This window comes from Hemiscyllium ocellatum, chromosome 50 (genome assembly GCF_020745735.1).
Source record: "Hemiscyllium ocellatum isolate sHemOce1 chromosome 50, sHemOce1.pat.X.cur, whole genome shotgun sequence".
In the NCBI taxonomy this organism is placed as follows: Eukaryota; Metazoa; Chordata; class Chondrichthyes; order Orectolobiformes; family Hemiscylliidae; genus Hemiscyllium; species Hemiscyllium ocellatum.
Window position 1 is genome coordinate 2,164,412 of NC_083450.1, and position 19,187 is coordinate 2,183,598.

The 19,187-nt window shown below is 45.0% G+C and overlaps 1 protein-coding gene across 3 annotated transcripts in view; it reads right to left on the reverse strand.

Moving 5' to 3' along the window:
- Positions 1 to 19,187, reverse strand: part of ash1l (ash1 (absent, small, or homeotic)-like (Drosophila)) — a 228,447-nt gene that overhangs the window by 16,463 nt on the left and 192,797 nt on the right. For all 3 annotated transcript variants that reach the window (XM_060820802.1, XM_060820800.1, XM_060820801.1), the window contains 5 exons: positions 17,426 to 17,583; positions 12,456 to 12,608; positions 11,194 to 11,248; positions 5,371 to 5,503; positions 2,450 to 2,698 (listed from right to left, as the gene is read on the reverse strand). In XM_060820802.1, the coding sequence (XP_060676785.1) occupies positions 2,450 to 2,698; positions 5,371 to 5,503; positions 11,194 to 11,248; positions 12,456 to 12,608; positions 17,426 to 17,583 (748 nt within the window). The remainder of the gene's footprint in view (positions 1 to 2,449; positions 2,699 to 5,370; positions 5,504 to 11,193; positions 11,249 to 12,455; positions 12,609 to 17,425; positions 17,584 to 19,187) is intronic.

A 19,187-nucleotide genomic window follows, 5' to 3' on the forward strand; every position in this document is an offset into this window, starting at 1 on the left:
TTTGGACAATTCACTTCAATTAATTTTCTCAAATTTGAACAACTCAAAAATCTCCTAATGGAAACAAGTTCAACTATTTTAAACTTGCTGTCCAGGTCTAATTCCTGAAGGCAAGAACCAATTTTGCTGTTTATTACTGCATCTCCTAGGAAGAGCAGCAGGTAATTCAGCTTAGACAAGCTTGTTCCATCTCAAGGACAATTCAATTCGGTTCTCTGGTTGGGTGATCAGAACTGACAGACGAGTCAGACGAAACAGACTGCTTCTGTGCTGTACAACTCTAACTCTCTGACAAATTCCTTTTACAACAACTCTACCTTTCACTTGCACCTTATTTTTATAACTTAATATCATTTACCAAGCAGTGGAATGAAAGTGCTTTTACAGGTTTATCCACACTGTGGCCTAGCGATCCACCTTCAGCATCCATGCACTCTAGCTTTGTTCGTCATGAAAGTTTCTGAAATGTGCCCAAATTTCCCACAAGTATATCTGGTGCAGAGACTATTTACACCGAGAGAATGGAGCTGGTGACAAATCAGGATCTACTGTGGACTAGACTGCCATTGTCAAGATCCAGACACCATACCTTTACCCAGTAGGAACACTGCCAAGGCATTTGGCAAATTTGCCTCAATTTTACCAGATATGAAAGCTTCATCCATTTAACTGGGGCTGAAAATCCAGGTCTGTAACTATTCTTAGTTGACTGGCAAATTGCCTGATTCTGCATGTTGCTTCCATTCACCATTTACACACTGAACTGCAGCTGCTGACTCAATTGCCTGAAGACTAAGTGCAAATGAATGGGCTTTTATTCCTCTCCCGTTGGTCGGAGTTGTCATAACAAAGCTTGAGTGATTTAACTGTACCTTTTGACAGAGTTTGAGTGGTATTCACAACTGTGGATGTTGCGAATTTTGTTTAAATCTCAGTTTTCAGACAACACATCTCTACACACTTTGCAATAACAGGCAGCAGTCTTTTTGTAAAAAAAAATGGTCTGCAGCACAAGAACCCATCAACACACACAACTGGCTCTGGTCTCGTTATAGAGTCATAGAGATGTACATCATGCAAACAGAGCCTTCAGTCCAACCCAGTCGTGCCGGCTAGATTTCCGACATTAATTTACTCCCATTTGCCTGCACTTGGCCCATATCCTTCTCACCCCTTCCTTAGTCACATCCAATATTTAAAAGGCATCTTGGATGGATAACTGTACCAGCCTCCACCACCACCTCTGGCAGCTCATTCCATACACGCATCATCCTCTGTGTGGGAAAAAGTCACCCCTTAGGTCCCTTTTAAATCTTTCCCCTCTCATCCTAAACCTATGGCCCTCTAGTTCTGGACTCCCCCACCCCAGGAAAAAAACTTGGTCTGTTCACCCTATCCATGTCCCTATGATTTTATAAACCTCTATAAGGTGACCCCTCAGTATCTGATACTCCAGGGAAAACCGCGCAGTTTTACTGCTCTAAAAAAAAACACTGCTCCAGGCTAACTTACTATGTCACAACAACTACAATTCCTGTTTGTTTAACTCTCAGTCCCAAACCCCATCTCCGCCGAGCTGCACACCACTCAAACATAATTTCATAGCTGAATGAGGGACCTCCAAAGCTGTGCATGACCCCCAGAGAATTAAATCAGCAGAAAAATATGCTGTTGACCCACAGTGAACAGGTAAGAGTTCCTTGTTTGGTCCAGATTACATTATTCAGCAGAGCAGTGGCTTGCAAGGGTTTAGGGCTTACTCAGCCATAGTCATTCGGCACAGAACAGACCTTTTGGCCCATTGAGTCTGCACCAACCTACTTACAGTAATCCCACTTTTCCATCATCCTGAATATTAGGATATCTCAAGTAGTCATCCATGTACTTTTCCACATTCTTCCCTGCATATTGGTGAACAGTCAATATCACCAAACCAAGAGCTTTGTTCATTAGGACTGTGCTGGAGGTCTCTGCCCAAATCTCCATCCAGTGTTCCTGATTGACCAGGCACCAGAGACCTCCTGGCTCTGGAGCAGAACGGAAATCAAAATTCACTGGATGCGCTGTGCTTTGCTTTGGGATAGCCCCAAGATGGGACATTAAATAAATGCATTAAAAAAATTTGTACGACTTCTGCCAGGTCACCTGAAACTCTGCCCTGTACGACAAAGTCACATGACATCATGTTATAGGCCAACAGGTTTATTTGAAATCACCAGCTTTAAGAGCACTGTCCCTTCACCACCCCTTTTGTCAGTGGCACTCAGAAAGCTTCTGGTGTTAAACAAACCTATTGGACTATAACTTGGTGTCGTGTGACTTCTGATTTTGTCCACCCCAGTCCAACATTGGCACCTCCACACTGTCAGACAAACAGACAGAAATCCGAATGGAAACACGTGGAACATGAATTCCCCCAGGATGCTGCCCAATTCTGGAGGTTACTTACCATGCACTTCTCACACTGAATCATCAGCCCCTCGTCCTTGTACAGCCCACAGATGCAACGAATCACATCGTCATCTTTCTCATTGCCATTCTCCTTCTCACCAATAGACGTCTCACTGCTGTCTGCCTCGCTGGCTGTCTCTCCAATGATCTCATCGATCTGGGCAGAGGCTTCGTGCCGAGCATTGTAGTAGACCTTCCTCAAGCGGCAAACATCTCTGCCAATGGAAGACTTCCTGCCGTAGTATTTCTGAAATGCACAATGTTAAATGAGTCCAGAAGCAGTACAAAGTGGAATAGCCGTCACTTTCAGTTGCAGTCAACATTAACGAGGGATCTTGTCAATGTGTCAGCTCAGCCCTGCACTCCCCCAGTGAGGTACTAAGTCCCAAACTCAATTCCCATTCTACCTGCAGTTGGCTAATCTGAGCCAGGGCAATGATTTGTAAACTCTGCACCTTGGGGGAGAAATACAAAACAATTAGGATTCTCGCCCCGGATGCTAATGTTGTTGGACGGTGGATGCAGGATACTCAGGCTCAACTGCAACATTCTTCGATAATTGAACAGCCTCCCAGCTTCGGAAGAAAGGGTCTTTTTAGTCTGTTCTGATGAATCAGCACTACCACAAGATTGAGGAGAGAAGAAAACTGCAGACAGGAGCAACACTGGGACAGGGAGAACTCAGTCTTTACCACTTTGCAAGATCCCAGGAATGTTTTCCTATTCTTGTCAGCACTCCGTTTTATCATAAGACCACAGGATTTAGAGCCAGAATTAGACCATTTGTCCCAGCGATTCTCTTCTGCTACTCAATCATTACACTCGAAGCCAGGAGCGCTTCTCATTACAATTTAACATTCCCCCAGCAGGGCAGGATGAAGAGCTGTCAGAAGCTGGAAGCTGAAGCACACTGGATGGGGTTGAGTAAATGCAATACCCAAACTGCTAAAATAATGCAAAAAAAGGTGACTTCCAAAGGAAAGCAATCCATTCGCAGCACCAACATTCTTCACAGCACAAACATTTAACAAAATTACTAAATATAAAGCTGGAGAGGGTTCAGAAAAGGTTTCCCAGGATATTGCCAGGAATGGAGCATTTGAGTTACAAAAATAGGCTGGGACTTTTTTCACTGGAGTGTAGGAGGTTGAGGGATGACCTTAGAGGTTTATAAAATTATGAGGGGCATCAATAAGGTGAATGACAAGGATGCTTTCCAGGGTGGAGTAGTTCAAAACTAGGGGGCATATCTTTTAAGATGAAAGGAGGGGGATTGAAAAAAGGACATAGGGGCAACTATTTTTTTCTTACTCAGAGTGGAACTGACCACCAAAGAAAATGATAGCTGCAGGCACAGTTAGATCTTTTAAAAGACATTTGGGTAAGTACATGAAGAGGAAAGGTGTGGAAGGATATGGCCCATTTGCAGACAAGTGGGACGAGGTTATTTTGGGGACAAGGTCAGCGTAGGCTAGTTGGATCAAAGGGTCTGTTGTCATGCTATAGGACTCGAAAACAGATACTAAAAAAAAATCACAAACCCCACACAGCCAGTTCGCTAACATCACTGACCCCTGTGAACTGACCACACAGCTGCCAGGTATTCGCAGAGTGTCAGACGGGAAACATAAAGCCATTTACCTGGCATCTCATTATCACAGCCAAAGGCCTTAATGCCTGGCTGATTACCTCACGTGCTGGGCCAGCATCTGCTCCCAGTTGTGGCTAATGTGCTACCACAAATTAACCTGCCACCATGAACACTGTCAACAAGAATGCTCAGAAATCCAAAAAGTCATTCGGACCAACAAGCCTGACCTTTTTCCAATAATCCATATCCCCACTTGCCTCCCATTCCTCCCACCCACACAACTCACTAAGCCTGTAGCTCTTCATAGGCAGATGCTGGGGATTAAAGTCAAGATTAGACTGGTGCTGGAAAAGCACAGCAGGTCAGGCAGCATCCGAGGAGCAGGAAAATCACCATTCCAGGCAAAAGCCCTTCATCAGAAATCTGCCTGACCTGCTGTGCTTTTCCAGCACCACTCCAATCTTGACCCGTAGCTCTTAATGCCCACTTTCACACCGCACCCCCCTCCCCAACCTCACACTCAAAACATTACCAACTTCCTTTCCTTCTAGAAAGTTATGTCTATAGCTTGCTCCCCCAGTAACTTATTTTATATAATTTTAATTAATTATCATAATTTCTCTTGAAGGCCAAGCCCATGATGGCATTAGGAGACCATCATCAGTGGTTCCTTACCCGATACCCAGATCCAGGGTAGAAACACTTCCTTTTCCTAACACAGGGCATTGGAAATGAACCTGAACATCTTTACAGCTGGCCTGGACAAGATCAGCTAATCATGACAGGATCACCCGAAACGTACAGCTCAGTACCACAGCACACACTGTCGGCACCCACTGTCAGCGGAGAAGATCAGCTAATCATGACAGGATCACCCGAAACGTACAGCTCAGTACCACAGCACACACTGTCGGCACCCACTGTCAGCGGAGAAGATCAGCTAATCCTGACAGGATCACCCGAAACGTACAGCTCAGTACCACAGCATACACTGTCGGTACCCACTGTCAGCACACACTCAGTACCAGCTGTCCCAGATGACATTTTAAATGTCCTTTTCAACAAAATGACCTGAACAGAAGCTGATGATGTGGGAATTCAAGGTTGGAGACCCCAAAATCAGCAAGATATTAAGCCAAGCAACACATTCTCAGATGAAGGGATGAGTGGTGAGAACATAAACATCATCTTCACTCTTCGTGACAGCAATTGGAAAACAAGTGACTCGTGAGGGTTACATGATCTGGACACCATGCAATGAGTAGCATACTATTTCCCAATAACAATGGTCATAGCTCCCAAACCAAGGTAAAGAACTACTTACTCACCTCGGCATTCCTGAAGACTTTCAGCATGTCTGCATCAAAGGCTTCTACAGTCTTATAGTGGCCTGTGAGGATCTGTTTCTCGATACTTGTGAGATCAATTGGATCTGTAATCTTCTCATAATAATCAGATTTTCTGTTTAAAATGGAGAAATGAGAAATTAAGTCAGGACACACTCCTTTGTGAGCATATGAGGAGTTAGGGAAAGAGGTTCAATGCAACAAGCTATGGCTGAGAGTGAGGAGGAGATAGAATGCAGAGGAAAGGTTCACTCACCAGCTTCAATAGGAAAGTGGGTGCTTATTTAAAAAAAACACAAGCTTGCACAGGAAAGGTGTGCAAGGGGGACTGTGTTATACATGCAGAGTTTTGGGAAGGACAAAACTCCTTCTGCCCTGTAACTTCTCAACCTACAGGCTGCATCTCCTCAAATGATTTGCCATCTTTTGTCAGATTTAGATTCCTCAAACAACCTTAAACAAGTAAAATCTCTACTGACCAGCAAGACTTCTACCTTGGCCTTATGAACACTACACTGCGTTCACCCAGCAGGTGGGAGGAGTCTATTATAGCCCCCTCATGGTGCTCTCTGGTACCTCATCCAATTGGAGGTTCCTTGCACTTGACCTGAGACAAGGGGGGCCTTTGTATTATTCAAAGGTGAGGCAGCATAGCTTGAAGAAACATTTTGTTCTCACTCAATGCACACAAAGACCTTCTAACAGGACAGCTCACAATCCAAGGCAAGACACCCAAACTGCACCCTTTCTTGCTCCTGATGCCTGTAGCTCTCACAGCACAAGAGAGACTGGACAATGAGCCTGGGACACACTGATTCCATCAATCCTATGTGCTCACTGCCTTAAATGTCCATTCCGTCAGGAGGAAGTTGACACATTTTGAATGAGTTGGGCTGTAAAAGACTCCTCCCACCTGCTGGGTGATGGCAGTGTCGTGTTTATGTCACGGGACTGGTAATGCAAAGGCTTGGGTTAATACTGGAGGGACTGTAAACTGAAATCCCAGTAAGTGGCAACTTAAAATCTGTAAATAAAGTGGCAGTTTCAGGGAATGTCACCATCAAGTTGTCAAATCATTGTATGGTTTGAATACTGACAGCAGGGGGGACCTGTCTTTCTGAAGAAGACCTGAAGTCTTTAAAACTAGCCAAGGATTTGATAGAAAATGTTTTCACTTGTGGGAAAGGCCAAAACACAAAATAATCACTAAGAGACACCCATTGGGAAATCACAAGAAACATCTTTCCAAGGAGAGTGGCAATACTCTGGGCATGTTACCACAGGGAGTCCTGGGTAAGATTGCAGAGATGCAGTCAGAGGGAAGACAGAAAAGCAGGGAGGGAGAAAAGGAAGAGAAGGATATACTGAGGGGCTAAGTTAAAAAGGGGACGGAGGTGGTTTGTTTGGAAGACATGCACCAGTATGAGCCAGCTGAACTGAATGGCCTGCTTCTGTGCTGTGTTTTATTTCCAATACATTGTGTAAGAGTAACTTGCTGTTATTTTAAACTGAGGATTGAATGTGTTAAAAGTTCTCATGGTAATAAGCAGGGTGCCTTTTTCAGGCTAAGAATTTCCATTCTGGAATAAAGAGAATGATTGTAATCAAAATGAACTGCAACATGGACATCATGTCGACAGCTGAATTATTTTTAAAAAAAAAAGTTACATTCAACAGATTGCTTCAACTTCTCATTGAACTCTGCTGCAGCAAACACCTCCTCATTAGAAAAGCAATGAGCAGGTCCCACGGTCTCCATCCCTGATTAGTTTAATACTGTCTTACAGGAAGTGCACAGTGCCAAGCTTCACAGATGTGAGCACTTAGGCACCAATTACATGACAGGATCAAACAGCTGTGGGGGCTTGTTCTCCTTCCCCAGGAATCGGACAGAATTCCAGGTGAAAGGGAGAGAGGGGCCCACAGCACAGCACACCAAAGTGAAACCAGGCGGGAGAATGAAGTCAGCCTAGGAAAGAGATCCGACTTGGACTTATTCAGTACCATGTCACGTCCTTGGGACTGTTCCCAAGTGCTCAATTTCCAATGATTTACTTTCCAACGTACACTGGCAAGTTTTGAGGAGGAAGGGGAATGGAGCTTGCGGGGACTGAAAAGGGAAAACCCACAGCTCTTATTTAACGTGGGCTCTGGAAAGAGAGAACTGACTGAAACTTAAAATTCAAAGCAGGAAAGGACAAATCTTTTGATGATTTTATTCTCCTTGAGGTCTTATACACTTTCTCAAATGACACTGTTTCTAACACAGCTGCTCTCGGCAAATACTGGGAAGGTAGATAGGGAACCTCAAAAATATTGCCACATTCCAATGGCCTCCCCATCCTTTCCCCTCAAGTCAAATGCTTTTTATTGCGAGGGTAGGGATTGTGGCCAGGTGAAGAGTAAGGATTCTTGGGTATGTGCGTGTGACCCTAAGGTGGTGGAAAAGGGCAGGAGGGATGGGAGAGAGGGCCAACCATAGGTGAGTACACCCTGAACCCTCAGGGAACAGGCACATCTTTAACAGTTTGCTCCGGGTGCCACTTGTATTGCCCTAATGGAGATTGCCACGCTCATCAATAGAAACCAACCTCTCCTGATCTAGATGCCACTATGTGCTGGGGACACAAAGCTTGGTATCACAGTAAATAGTGCAGACAAGGAATATCAAATTACAGAGACATCAACTGACCATCAGAACCGTGGTAACTGGATTTCAGTGCTGGGCAAGTGGGAGCTTAACCTTTTTGGACTGAATAAAAAAGGATAGAACCAAGGCTTCTCCCCCTCCCCACTTCAAATGACAGACGGAGGTTCAGAGAGATGTAGGTCCGCATTAACAGAAATAATGATGGAACGTGCAGCTCATTATCTCAGGAGCTGGAATATAAAAGGATGGAATTTTGGAATAGCCATGTAAGGGCTGATCAGATTGCAATACCACACAGAGCTCTGGCAATGATTGAGCAGCCTCAGCAGAGATTTACTAGCATGTTCTCGGAGATCCGAGGACTAATTTATGAGGAGATTTGGAATATAAAATGTTAAGGGTTGGTTTGAGTGAGATGTGTATGAATTTGATTGGAAGTCATCGGGTAGAGAGAGAGAACTCTCCTCTGTGGGGAGGGAAGTCCAGGAAAAGGGGACATCACTTTAACGTCAGAAGCAGGCCATTCGAGACAGAAGTGAGGAAATATTTCATCACAGAAAGGGTAGCAGGACCTTCTCACAAACAGCAGCAGCTGGTGAGCTCCACTGATCATTTTAAATCAGAGAACAATAGATTTTTGACAAAAGGATACAGAGTGATTTGGTTCCAAAGGAAAGATCACATCATTGTACAATACAGTTGAGGCTCTGTGGTCTATCAAGTCTGCACTGACAAAAACAAACTACTCCAAATCTACACTAGCCCCTCTTTCCAGCACGTGGCCCATAGCCTTGGCGTTTCAACTGCTCATTCAAGAACCTGTTAAAGGTTGTGAGGTCTCCTGTCTCAACAACCCTTCCAGGTAGCACATTCCAGATTCCCAGCAACCTCATGTAAAACAAACCCCCTCTAAACTTCCTGCCTTGCATCTTGAACTAAGTTGTTATTAACCCTTTAACTAAACAGAACAGTCTGCTTCCTGCCCACCCTGTACATGCCCCTCTAAATCTTATAAACTTCAGTCAGGGAAGGTCCTCAGCATTCTCTACTCCAAACAAAACAACCCAGGCTTAGTCAGCCTCACTCTTCATTGAGAAAAATAGCCTGTCCCAGGCAACATCCCATAGACTGTTAGGTCTGAAGGTTGGTAAGTCCCCGGGACCTGATGGTCTACATCCCAGGGTACTGAAGGAGGTGGCTCGAGAAATCGTGGATGCATTGGTGATCATTTTCCAATATTCTATAGATTCAGGATCACTTCCTGCGGATTGGAGGGTGGCTAATGTTGTCCCACTTTTTAAGAAAGGAGAGAGAGAGAAAACAGAGAATTATAGACCAGTTAGTCTGACCTCAGTGGTGGGAAAAATGCTGGAGTCAATTATAAAGGATGAAATTACAACATTTGGATAGCAGTAACAGGATAGGTCAGAGTCAGCATGGATTTATGAAGGGGAAATCATGCTTGACTAACCTTCTGGAATTTTTTTGAGGATGTAACTCTAAAGATGGACAAGGGAGATCCAGTGGACCTTCAGAAAGCCTTCGATAAAGTCCCACATAGGAGGTCAGTGAGCAAAATTAGGGCACATGGTATTAGGGGCAAAATATTGACATGGATTGAAAATTGGTTGGCTGACAAAAAACAAAGAGTAGTGCTAAACAGCTCCCTTTCAGAATGGCAGGCGGTGAGCAGTGGTGTGCTGCAGGGATCAGGGCTGAGACAGCAGCTTTTAACAATGTACATTAATGATATAGATGAAGGTATTAAAAGGTGGCAGGGTGAAATGTGAGGAGGATGTTAGGAGAATACAGGGTGACCTGGACAGGCTAGGTGAGTGGACGGATGTATGGCAGATGCAGTTTAATGTGGATAAATCTGTGGTTATCCACTTTGGTGGCAAGAACAGGAAGGCAGATGACTACCTAAATGGAGTCAAGTTAGGTAAAGGGGCAGTACAACGAGATCTAGGGTGTTCTTGTACATCAGTCAATGAAAGCAAGCATGCAGGTACAGCAGGCAGAGAAGAAAGCTAATAGCATGCTGGCCTTCGTAACAAGAGGAATTGAGTATAGAAGCAAAGGTGAGGCCGCACCTGGAATACTGAGCGCAGTTTTGGTCTCCAAATTTGAGGAAAGATATTCTGGCTATTGAGGGAGTGCAGTGTAGATTCACAAGGTCAATTCCCGGAATGGTGGGACTATCTTATGCTGAAAGACTGGAGCGACTGGGCTTGTATACCCTTGAGTTTAGAAGGCTGAGAGGGGATCTGATTGAGACGTATAAGGTTATTAAGGGATTGGACACTCTGGAGGCAGGAAATATGTTTCCGCTGATGGGTGAATGCCGAACCAGAGGACACAGTTTAAAAATAAGGGGTAGGCCACTTAGAACAGAGTTGAGGAGAAACAGCTTCACCCAGAGAGTGGTGGGTGTATGGAATGCTCTGCCCCAGAGGGCAGTGGAGGCCCAGTCTCTGGATACTTTCAAGAAAGAGTTGGATAGAGCTCTCAAGAATAGTGGAATCAAGGGTTATGGGGATAAGGCAGGAACAGGATACTGATTGAGGATGATCAGCCATGATCATAATGAATGGTGGTGATGGCTCAAAGGGCAGAATGGCCTACTCCTGCACCTATTGTCTATTGAATCTCCTCTGTACCCACTTCAATGCAATCACACCCTGCCTACAGTACAGTAACCAGTAAACTACATTGTATTCCACCTGTGACCTAGCCAAAGTCCTGCATAGCTCCAACATAACCTCTGTGCTCTTACAACTTATGCCATAACTGTTAAAGGCAAGCATCTTGCATGTCACCTTATTAACCACCCTATTAACTTGCCCTGCTGCCTTCAGGGATCAGTGGACAAGCACCACAAGAGCCCTCTGAGCTTCCTAGCTGAGGACTCCCTGGTCTTGTCAAGTCTTCCAAATTGCTTCACCTCACTTTTCAGTTTTAACTCCCATCTGCCACTGACAGACAGTTTAAAGATCAGCCATGATCTCTCACTGAACAGCAAAGTCTTGAAGGGCTGAACGGCCTCATCTTGTTGCTGTGATGTAGAAAGTTTTGCCAGTCTTTCAGTGCCCATCTTTAAAGCCCATTTGTCCCTGGCAAACTCCATCTGGCGATGTACTGAACAAACTGCTTACTTTTTCCTTGATGGTAGATTCAGGAGGGGCGCGGCCAGTGCTTGTTCTGCTGAATCTGAAGAAATGTTGAAATGAAAGAAATATATTAGTGAAGTTTCAAACGCTAATGATTATTTGACTGCAGAATGAATGAATTGGGACTGCAGTATATAAAGTGATTTATAATCTTAACTATTTAAACACATATTGCTAAAAATGTGAAGTGGGTCAGGTCCTTAGCCAGTGAAAAGCTACCTGCCTTGTTACCCCCTAACATGACTTGGTATCAATATTTGGAATGAGCTCCTTGGAATATTTCAGTAAATGCTAGGTCAATGCTTCTTGTCATTGGAGTTCACATTAATAATAATAAATAATGATAATTAATTAATTCTATTTATATAAAAACAAAGGACAACTCATCTGATTGTCATCAACTTACAGCAATGTCCTGTAAACATCAAAAAGACTGACTACAACATTTACTGGATCTAAAAATCCGTAACTATGAGATTACATCAGATCAGATTAGATTCCCTAGTGTGTGGAAACAGGCCCTTCGGCCCAAAAAGTCCACACTGACCCTGTGAAGAGTAACCCACCCATACCCATTCCCCTACCCTATACTTACTCCTGACTAATGCACCCAACACTATGGGCAATTAAACCTGGCCAATTCACCTGACCTGCAGGTATTTGGACTGTGGGAGGAAACCGGAGCACCCGGAGGAAACGCACGCAGACACGGGGAGAATGTGCCAACTCCACACAGACAGTCGCCTGAAGCAGGAATCGAACCTGGGTCCCTGGCGCTGTGAGGCAGCAGCGTAAATCATTGAACCACCGTGCCGCAGATGACATATACTTTTACTGTATTCACTTGAGTTGAGCAGATTATGGGATGATCCAATTAAGGTGTTTTAAGATGACTTCAGGATTTGATGAGAATGACAGAAATTATGTTCTTGAGTGGGAGGGTCCAGTACAAATATCACTTTAAAACCTGGCTCAGGAGTGATTTCAGGAGTCACATCTTCACAAGTAGGGTTGTGGAAATCAGGAACTCTCCATCAAAAATTGCTGAGGCTAGGAGTTTTGGAGGTTGGGGATAAGAGATCAAATGTGAATAATGAATGATAGATTTCATTCGTGGTCATTGAAGCAAGGTGGGCAAATGGAACTAAGACATAGCAGTAGCCATGGTCTAATCGAATGAAGCAGCAGACCAGAGGGGATGGATGGCCTCCCTGCTGTCAAGTTGAACGAGATGTTCAGAAACGTACCTTTGTAGGATATGATTGTGTCGGAGATTTCTTTGAAGATCTGAGCCAGGCGGGCGGTGCGAGCGACCTCGATGTTCTCTTCTGCTGCGGCTAGCCTCCGGGTTCTGACCGAGCGAGAGGTTTGGAGGGCTGAAAACTGGGTCATGAAAACATCTGCACCAAAGCACAGGGGGCAAAGAAAGCAAGGTGTTTGTTACACGGCACTGAACTCCTGCACCATGTGAAACTGCACAATTTTGCTGATTAATAAGAAAGCTAGCCTGTGAACAGTGGCTCACAGTGTGCAGAAATGAAAACCAGATTTCATCCACTTATTCACCCCGCACTTGGAATGGCTAGCTTTGCTCTAATTATTTTACTTTCAGAGCAGGCATGATTGAAGACGGATGTGCCAAATGGGTAGAGGCATTCAAAATGGGAGGAATGCATCCATGATCTTGAAAGTATAACAAGCAACTTAACTGGGAAGACAAGACAGCACGTTCGGGAAATCATAAGCCTCGAGGAGAAACAGAGATTAGAACCAGCTCCCTCCAACTCGGATTGTTTCTTTGCTGCGAAGGAATCCCTTGAACAGCTCGCTGCTAAATAAAACTGCAAAAAGTTCAGGTTTCATGATATACTGGTGTATCCCCTCATATCCTATGCAGCTACCTCTTGAACCATTTCTCCTGCATATAATAAAACGTTTGCTGCCTCTCACTTTTGGTTTGGTAAAGGTACAGTTAAGTCTAGGGAGGAGCACTTAATCATCATGTGGAGGTGCCGGTGTTGGACTGGGGGTGGATAAAGTTAGAAATCACACAACACCAGTTTATAGCCCAATAGGTTTATTTCGAAGTACAAGCTTTCGGAGTGCTGCTACTTGGTGAAGGAGAAGTGCTCTGATAGCTTGTACAGTACGGCCAAATAAGCCTGTTCAACTCGAATCTGGTGCTGAGAGTTTCAACATCCTGATCTTGGGTGGTCCCTCACAGGCAGGCGAGGCTGACTCTGTCCCACCCTCAGGGTGTGGTTGGTGGGAGCTGTACAGACTGATGTGGCGACTGCAGGCTCGGTTACACTTGGGGCAGGAGGTGGTCACAGGAAAGGGGTGGGTGGGGTATTGGTGTGGCAGCACCCTCCTTTCACCTTTTCCTGATGACATGTCTCGTGGCGCTCGATCAGTCTTGTGTGAGTGATTCCCAGGTGTCGGTGGGAGCACCACATTTCTCCAGTGAGGACTTGAGGCGATCACTGAAACACTTCCTGTGTCCACCTGGGGCCCACCTACTGTTTCGGAGCTGGGAGTAGACTCTTCCTTGGGGAGTCTCGTGTTCACTCATGCAGACAACATGCCCAGCCCATTGCAGTCTATGGGAGAGGGGGTCTGGGGGGGTCAGTGCCCTAATGCCAGGGATGTTGGCCTGGTTGAGGATGCTGGGATTGGTGTGTCTGTCTTCCCAGTGGATTCACAGGTTCTTGTGTGGGCAGCATTGGTGGTACTGCTCAGTGTCTTGAGGTGTCTGCTGTGGACAGTCCACATCTCAGATGTACACAGGAGGGTAGGAACCATCACAGCTCTGTCAACCATGAGCTTGGTATAGGATGCAATGCTGTTGCTCTCAAACACTTTTTCTCAGCATGCTGAAGATTGTGTTAGCACACCGGAGGTAGTGCTGGATCGCTTCATCAGTATCAATACTTAAAGTAGAACTGAACATCCATGGGTGCACTTTTGCAACAGGGCATATTGTGAAATTCCAGCTGTTGGTTTGACATCAATAAACAAACTGACCATCCTACGTTGAAGCTGTAGCCAACTGGGAGGATATGCATAGTAACTGCTTCATCTACCATAGAACACTTGAGCAGGACTTATACTCGTGTTAAATTTCAAAATATCCATCTCCAGCATGGTGCCAATCCCTAGGTGCACGGTGTCCCTGTGAAGCCGCCACTCTGTTTTAATCCAGATCCGAGCTCACTGCCCACTTTCCCATTAAAGTCACTGACCCACCAACCCTAACTCAGATTGTTGGTTCCACTGTACTCCGACTCCACCAGCTTCTCTGGAACCCACTTCCTTTTACTCTGCATTTCAACACCATCCCCCGACTAGCTTTTCATGACTTAATAGCCACCCGATAGAAATAAATAAGCCATTTTCTGGGTTTGCAAGCTTTGTAGGAAAGTCCCAAATGGCTTAGCAGACCCTTCAAAGAATCAATTACATGGATGCAGGGCTAAAGGACCCATTTGGGCTTCGAATGATGATGCAGCAGCTTCGCGGCTACTTTTACCCTTGGCAGACTTTGCCTTTTTTTTGAAAAAGAAAAACATCATTCTAGAAATAAAGACAATAAACTCCTGCCCTATGGATTAACAAGCCAGGGTCATAACCTGTCTTGGTTGCAGTGCCCTTGGGGACATCCTTCTGCTCAAGCAGCCCCATCTAAACGCTCTTAACGTGGCAGATGGAGCAAGGTGGTTTGAGCTGAGGAACCACGGCTGAGGGTGGTTGCATTAGTGTGGGTAAAGTGGGTCAGATATTTCACCACCCGAGGGTACCAGCACACTGCTGTCACTCAGCAATTCAGTACAAAATGTGCATTATGACCCCAAAACCTTCCAAGTCATAAATACAACCTTGTCTGACGATACTCTTTACTTGAAGAAGAATTACTCTCACTCTGAATGAAATGCATTCTGAGGCTCTGTTTATATTAAGACCATAAGACATAGGAGTGGAAGTAAGGCCATTCGGCCCATCGAGTCCACTCCGCCATTCAATCATGGCTGATGGGCATTTCAACTCCACTTACCAGCGTTCTCCCCGCAGCCCTTAATTCCTCGTGACATCAAGAATCTCTCAATCTCTGCCTTGAAGACATTTAGCGTCCCGGCCTCCACTGCACTCTGCGGCAATGAATTCCACAGGCCCACCACTCTCTGGCTGGAGAAATGTCTCCGCATTTCTGTTCTGAATTGACCCCCTCTAATTCTAAGGCTGTGTCCACAGGTCCTAGTCCCCTCGCCCAACGGAAACAATTTCCTAGCGTCCACCCTTTCCAAGCCATGTATTATCTTGTAAGTTTCTATTAAGTCTCCCCTCAATCTTCTAAACTCCAATGAATACAATCCCAGGATCCTCAGCCGTTCCTCGTATGTTAGACCAACCAGGGTCAATATTCACTGAATATTTGTAGCAACACTCCCAGCTAGGTTCACCGCTCTCGTATTCCCACGATGCTGTACAGAGGGGGAACAAGGTTGAATATCTCACAACTGTGTATGAATTATTCATACTGCTGTAACAATATTTTGTCCAGGCTTTTGTTTGTTGTGGAGAGGTTTTGAGCCATAGGTGCTGAGCTGTCTCCTCCAAGTCAATAAAGACGAACAAGGGAGGGATCTCACAGAAACATATAAAATCCTGATGGGGCTCAACAGGTTAGATGTTTCTGACGTTGTGGAACTCCAAAACGAGGGGTCACAGACTAAGGATTAGGCGTACGCCATTCAGAACTGAGAATAATAATTTCTTCACCTAGACCCTGTTCAATTGTCTACCACAGAAAGCTGTTGGGGCCAGTGGGTCGGATGTGACCCGTGTAGCTAAATGGATCAAGGAGTAGGAGAGGGATACTGAGGGTGCATGATCAGCCATGATTGTATTGAGTGATGGTGCAGGCTGGAAGGGCTGAATGGCCTCCTTCTGCACCTATTTTATGCTTCTAAAGTAAACTTTTGAGGCCTTGGGTATTTTTTGTAAAAAAAAAAGTTGGAACAATTGAAGCAGGTTAAATTCTGGTTGAAGATTTGTAGCTCGGGTGTCCGTTGTTGTGATTGTGTTCGCCGAGCTGGAAGTTTTTGCTGCAAACGTTTCGTTCCCTGGCTAGGGAACATCATCAGTGCTATTGGAGCCTCCTGTGAAGCGCTGCTGTGATGGTTCTTCCGGTATTTATAGTGGTTCCGGTATTTACCCAGAAGCGGCAAGAACAAACCACTATAAATACCGGAAGAAACATCACAGCAGCGCTTCACAGGAGGCTCCAATAGCACTGATGATGTTCCCTAGCCAGGGAACGAAACGTTTGCAGCACAAACTTCCAGCTCGGCGAACAGAACCACAGGTTAAATGGGTGGAGTCAGGTTCCCATAGAACCAGGGGTTTTAGTAACCAGAGTCATTTAGTTTTAGCTTTCAGCAGTTGTTGGGAGTTTGAAATGGGCTGTGGATGCTAGGACATCACTCTGGAGTACAGCAAAAAACTGAAGGCTCTCTCTTGACCAGAATTCTTTCTAAGGTAGTTTTCTCTCCTGGACTAGGGAAACACCACACGTGAGACAATCTGCTTGACTGAATTTGCCAAGAGTACGTTTATGGGATGTTACCATATTGAAACAATTGCTGTCTGGTAGTTAAATCATCTATTATTCTCTTACATTTTCCAACAAAGTTGAAGTTACACCAATTCTTCTTCCTTTTGTTAGCATTTTAACTGTAGGGTGAGAATAAAGTGTGTTCTGCTTAAAGCCAAGCAGTGTAACCAATCAAATTACGTCTGGAACACAGCATCTTACTCTTGCCCTCAAATAAGCTGGGTCTAGACTATCTCCTTGACCCATAGCATTGTACCGTCACACATGGTTGTCAGTTATTGTCAGTGACCCAGCATAAAAATAGAAGGGGGAAGAAAAGATGGCAGCCTTCCCTGGTGGTGAGTTTGCGATGGTGGTGGTACATGCTCACCGGCCCCAGTGTTGCTTCTGGTCCGGCTAAAGGAGAAGTACATCGCACGAGCAAGTGCTGGATGTTGTGACAGGTCCCAGAGGTGAAAGGTTAGTGCCAGCCCATAGCAGTTCATTACTCTCAAAATCAGATCTCTTGGTCAATATGCAGGGACAAGGTAATGCTGAGCATGGGTATTGTCATCAATCAAGGAAACCCTCCCACCCCTACCAAGAAAGCTCCTCCTTTCTCCATACCAGATTTGATGTTGCCATCATCCCGGCAAATTCCATTCCAGCGAGTGTACAGTGACACAGACTGACTGTTGTCATTCTCCTGCTTCGCCTCCTCCTGCTTCTGCCGCATCTTCTCCCAGTTCCGGACGAGAAATACATGGTGCTTCAGCACAAAGTTCCTGTCAAGACAAAGAGCCAAGACAGAAAATGAGAGGAGACATGGAGGTAAATGTCCACCCCTGACATAACCAAGTCTGCCCCTCGGAGAATACCAGTGGCATGCAAACAAGCAATGACACTCAGTTGGCCAACAGACACTCACTGTTCATTCATTCATCCCAAAGCTGCTTTGTGGGATCCCTGACATTTCTCAACAACTCTCCCTGAACCTTATATAAAATTTTCAATTGGTGAGAAGGGATTACACAAATACCAGATGATTGTTAATGAGGGAATAGTTTTGTCTGCTCCAGTATGGGATGGGCTGATCTTTGCTGGTCTGTTCGAGATCTCGGGCAGGCTGGAGAAAGCAAAACAACCGCTGTGCTTTAACAACTTTGAGTGGTCTCCTGCCACACTCTGCAAAGAGCTAGCAATAAGTTTACTTCTCAATGTACTTTCTCACCTGTAACTAAAAGAATCTCCCCCCCCAGCTCCCTGGGTGTTTTATGCTCTCCAGTAATTCCCAAAGCAGCTATTAACATCATTCTGAGACTTGATCAATGAGTGCGAGCAGGGCCTGCGGCTGGTGGACAAGTACACTCAAGTAGGTTCGACTTAGGTCGAACTCTGGCTTTCTGATATCCACTCTCAGGCCCTTGTAACTTGGAAATGGTTCCTGGATTGTAGGAAGCAGCAAGACCCTCTCCCTAAACTGGGCTGGGGGTGGGGTAGGAGGCAGCACAGATCAGGCATCAAACTTGGGCCATTTCTTAACCAGCTCAGCTACCAGGAGAGCTCAATTCTGCCTCTCCAATGGAGACGCCCATGTTCCGTGGCAACACATATCAAGGTGGAGTCAAAATCCAAAATACACTGAGCCTCAACTCATCAGAGTGAATGACTGGAAGTGAAACGTGAACAGAAAACAACCATACTTTCATAACCAGTCTCAGTCTGAAACAGTTCTAACAACACACAAGCCAAGTTGAATTAACAAAAGAAAGTGGTTACTACCTAACTAAATAGTATGCATATATATTTCTGCATTATATAAATCTGTGCATATTTATTTAAGCTAGGACAAAATCCCCACAGGGTTGCATTAATTTATAATAATACCACAAGTATGTAGCATTATATAAACATGCACACACCCAAAAGATCTCACTTTCTGTATTTTGCAGAAATGTTTCCACACTCAGTCACCAAGAGTTATTTTTGCCCTGCTCTGCCTCTAAACCACCCTGAGTCTGTCTGCCAGCAGTGCGTCTGTCAAGGTTTCTCACCTACAGAGCTCACTCACTGTGGAGAAGTAATTGGCTAGCTCCCATCTCAGACAAACAGAGCTGCCCTTATGATAGCAGAAGGAATTGGGAGGGTGAGAGAGAAAGGATCAATTTGGGAGCATTGTGTGATACAAATGGAGAGTTTAGCAAAGCACAGACTGCAGAATTCCAGGAGCAATGATAGTTGATCTTGGAACAGTGTACAGTTTTAATTTTTCATTATTTCAGTTATTACTGTATATGTTGAGAGGAAATGCTACCCTCCTTGGTATTCTCTCATGGACTCAAGTCCCTGTGTATCTAATATCTTACCACAGGGAACCAGTTATATTGAA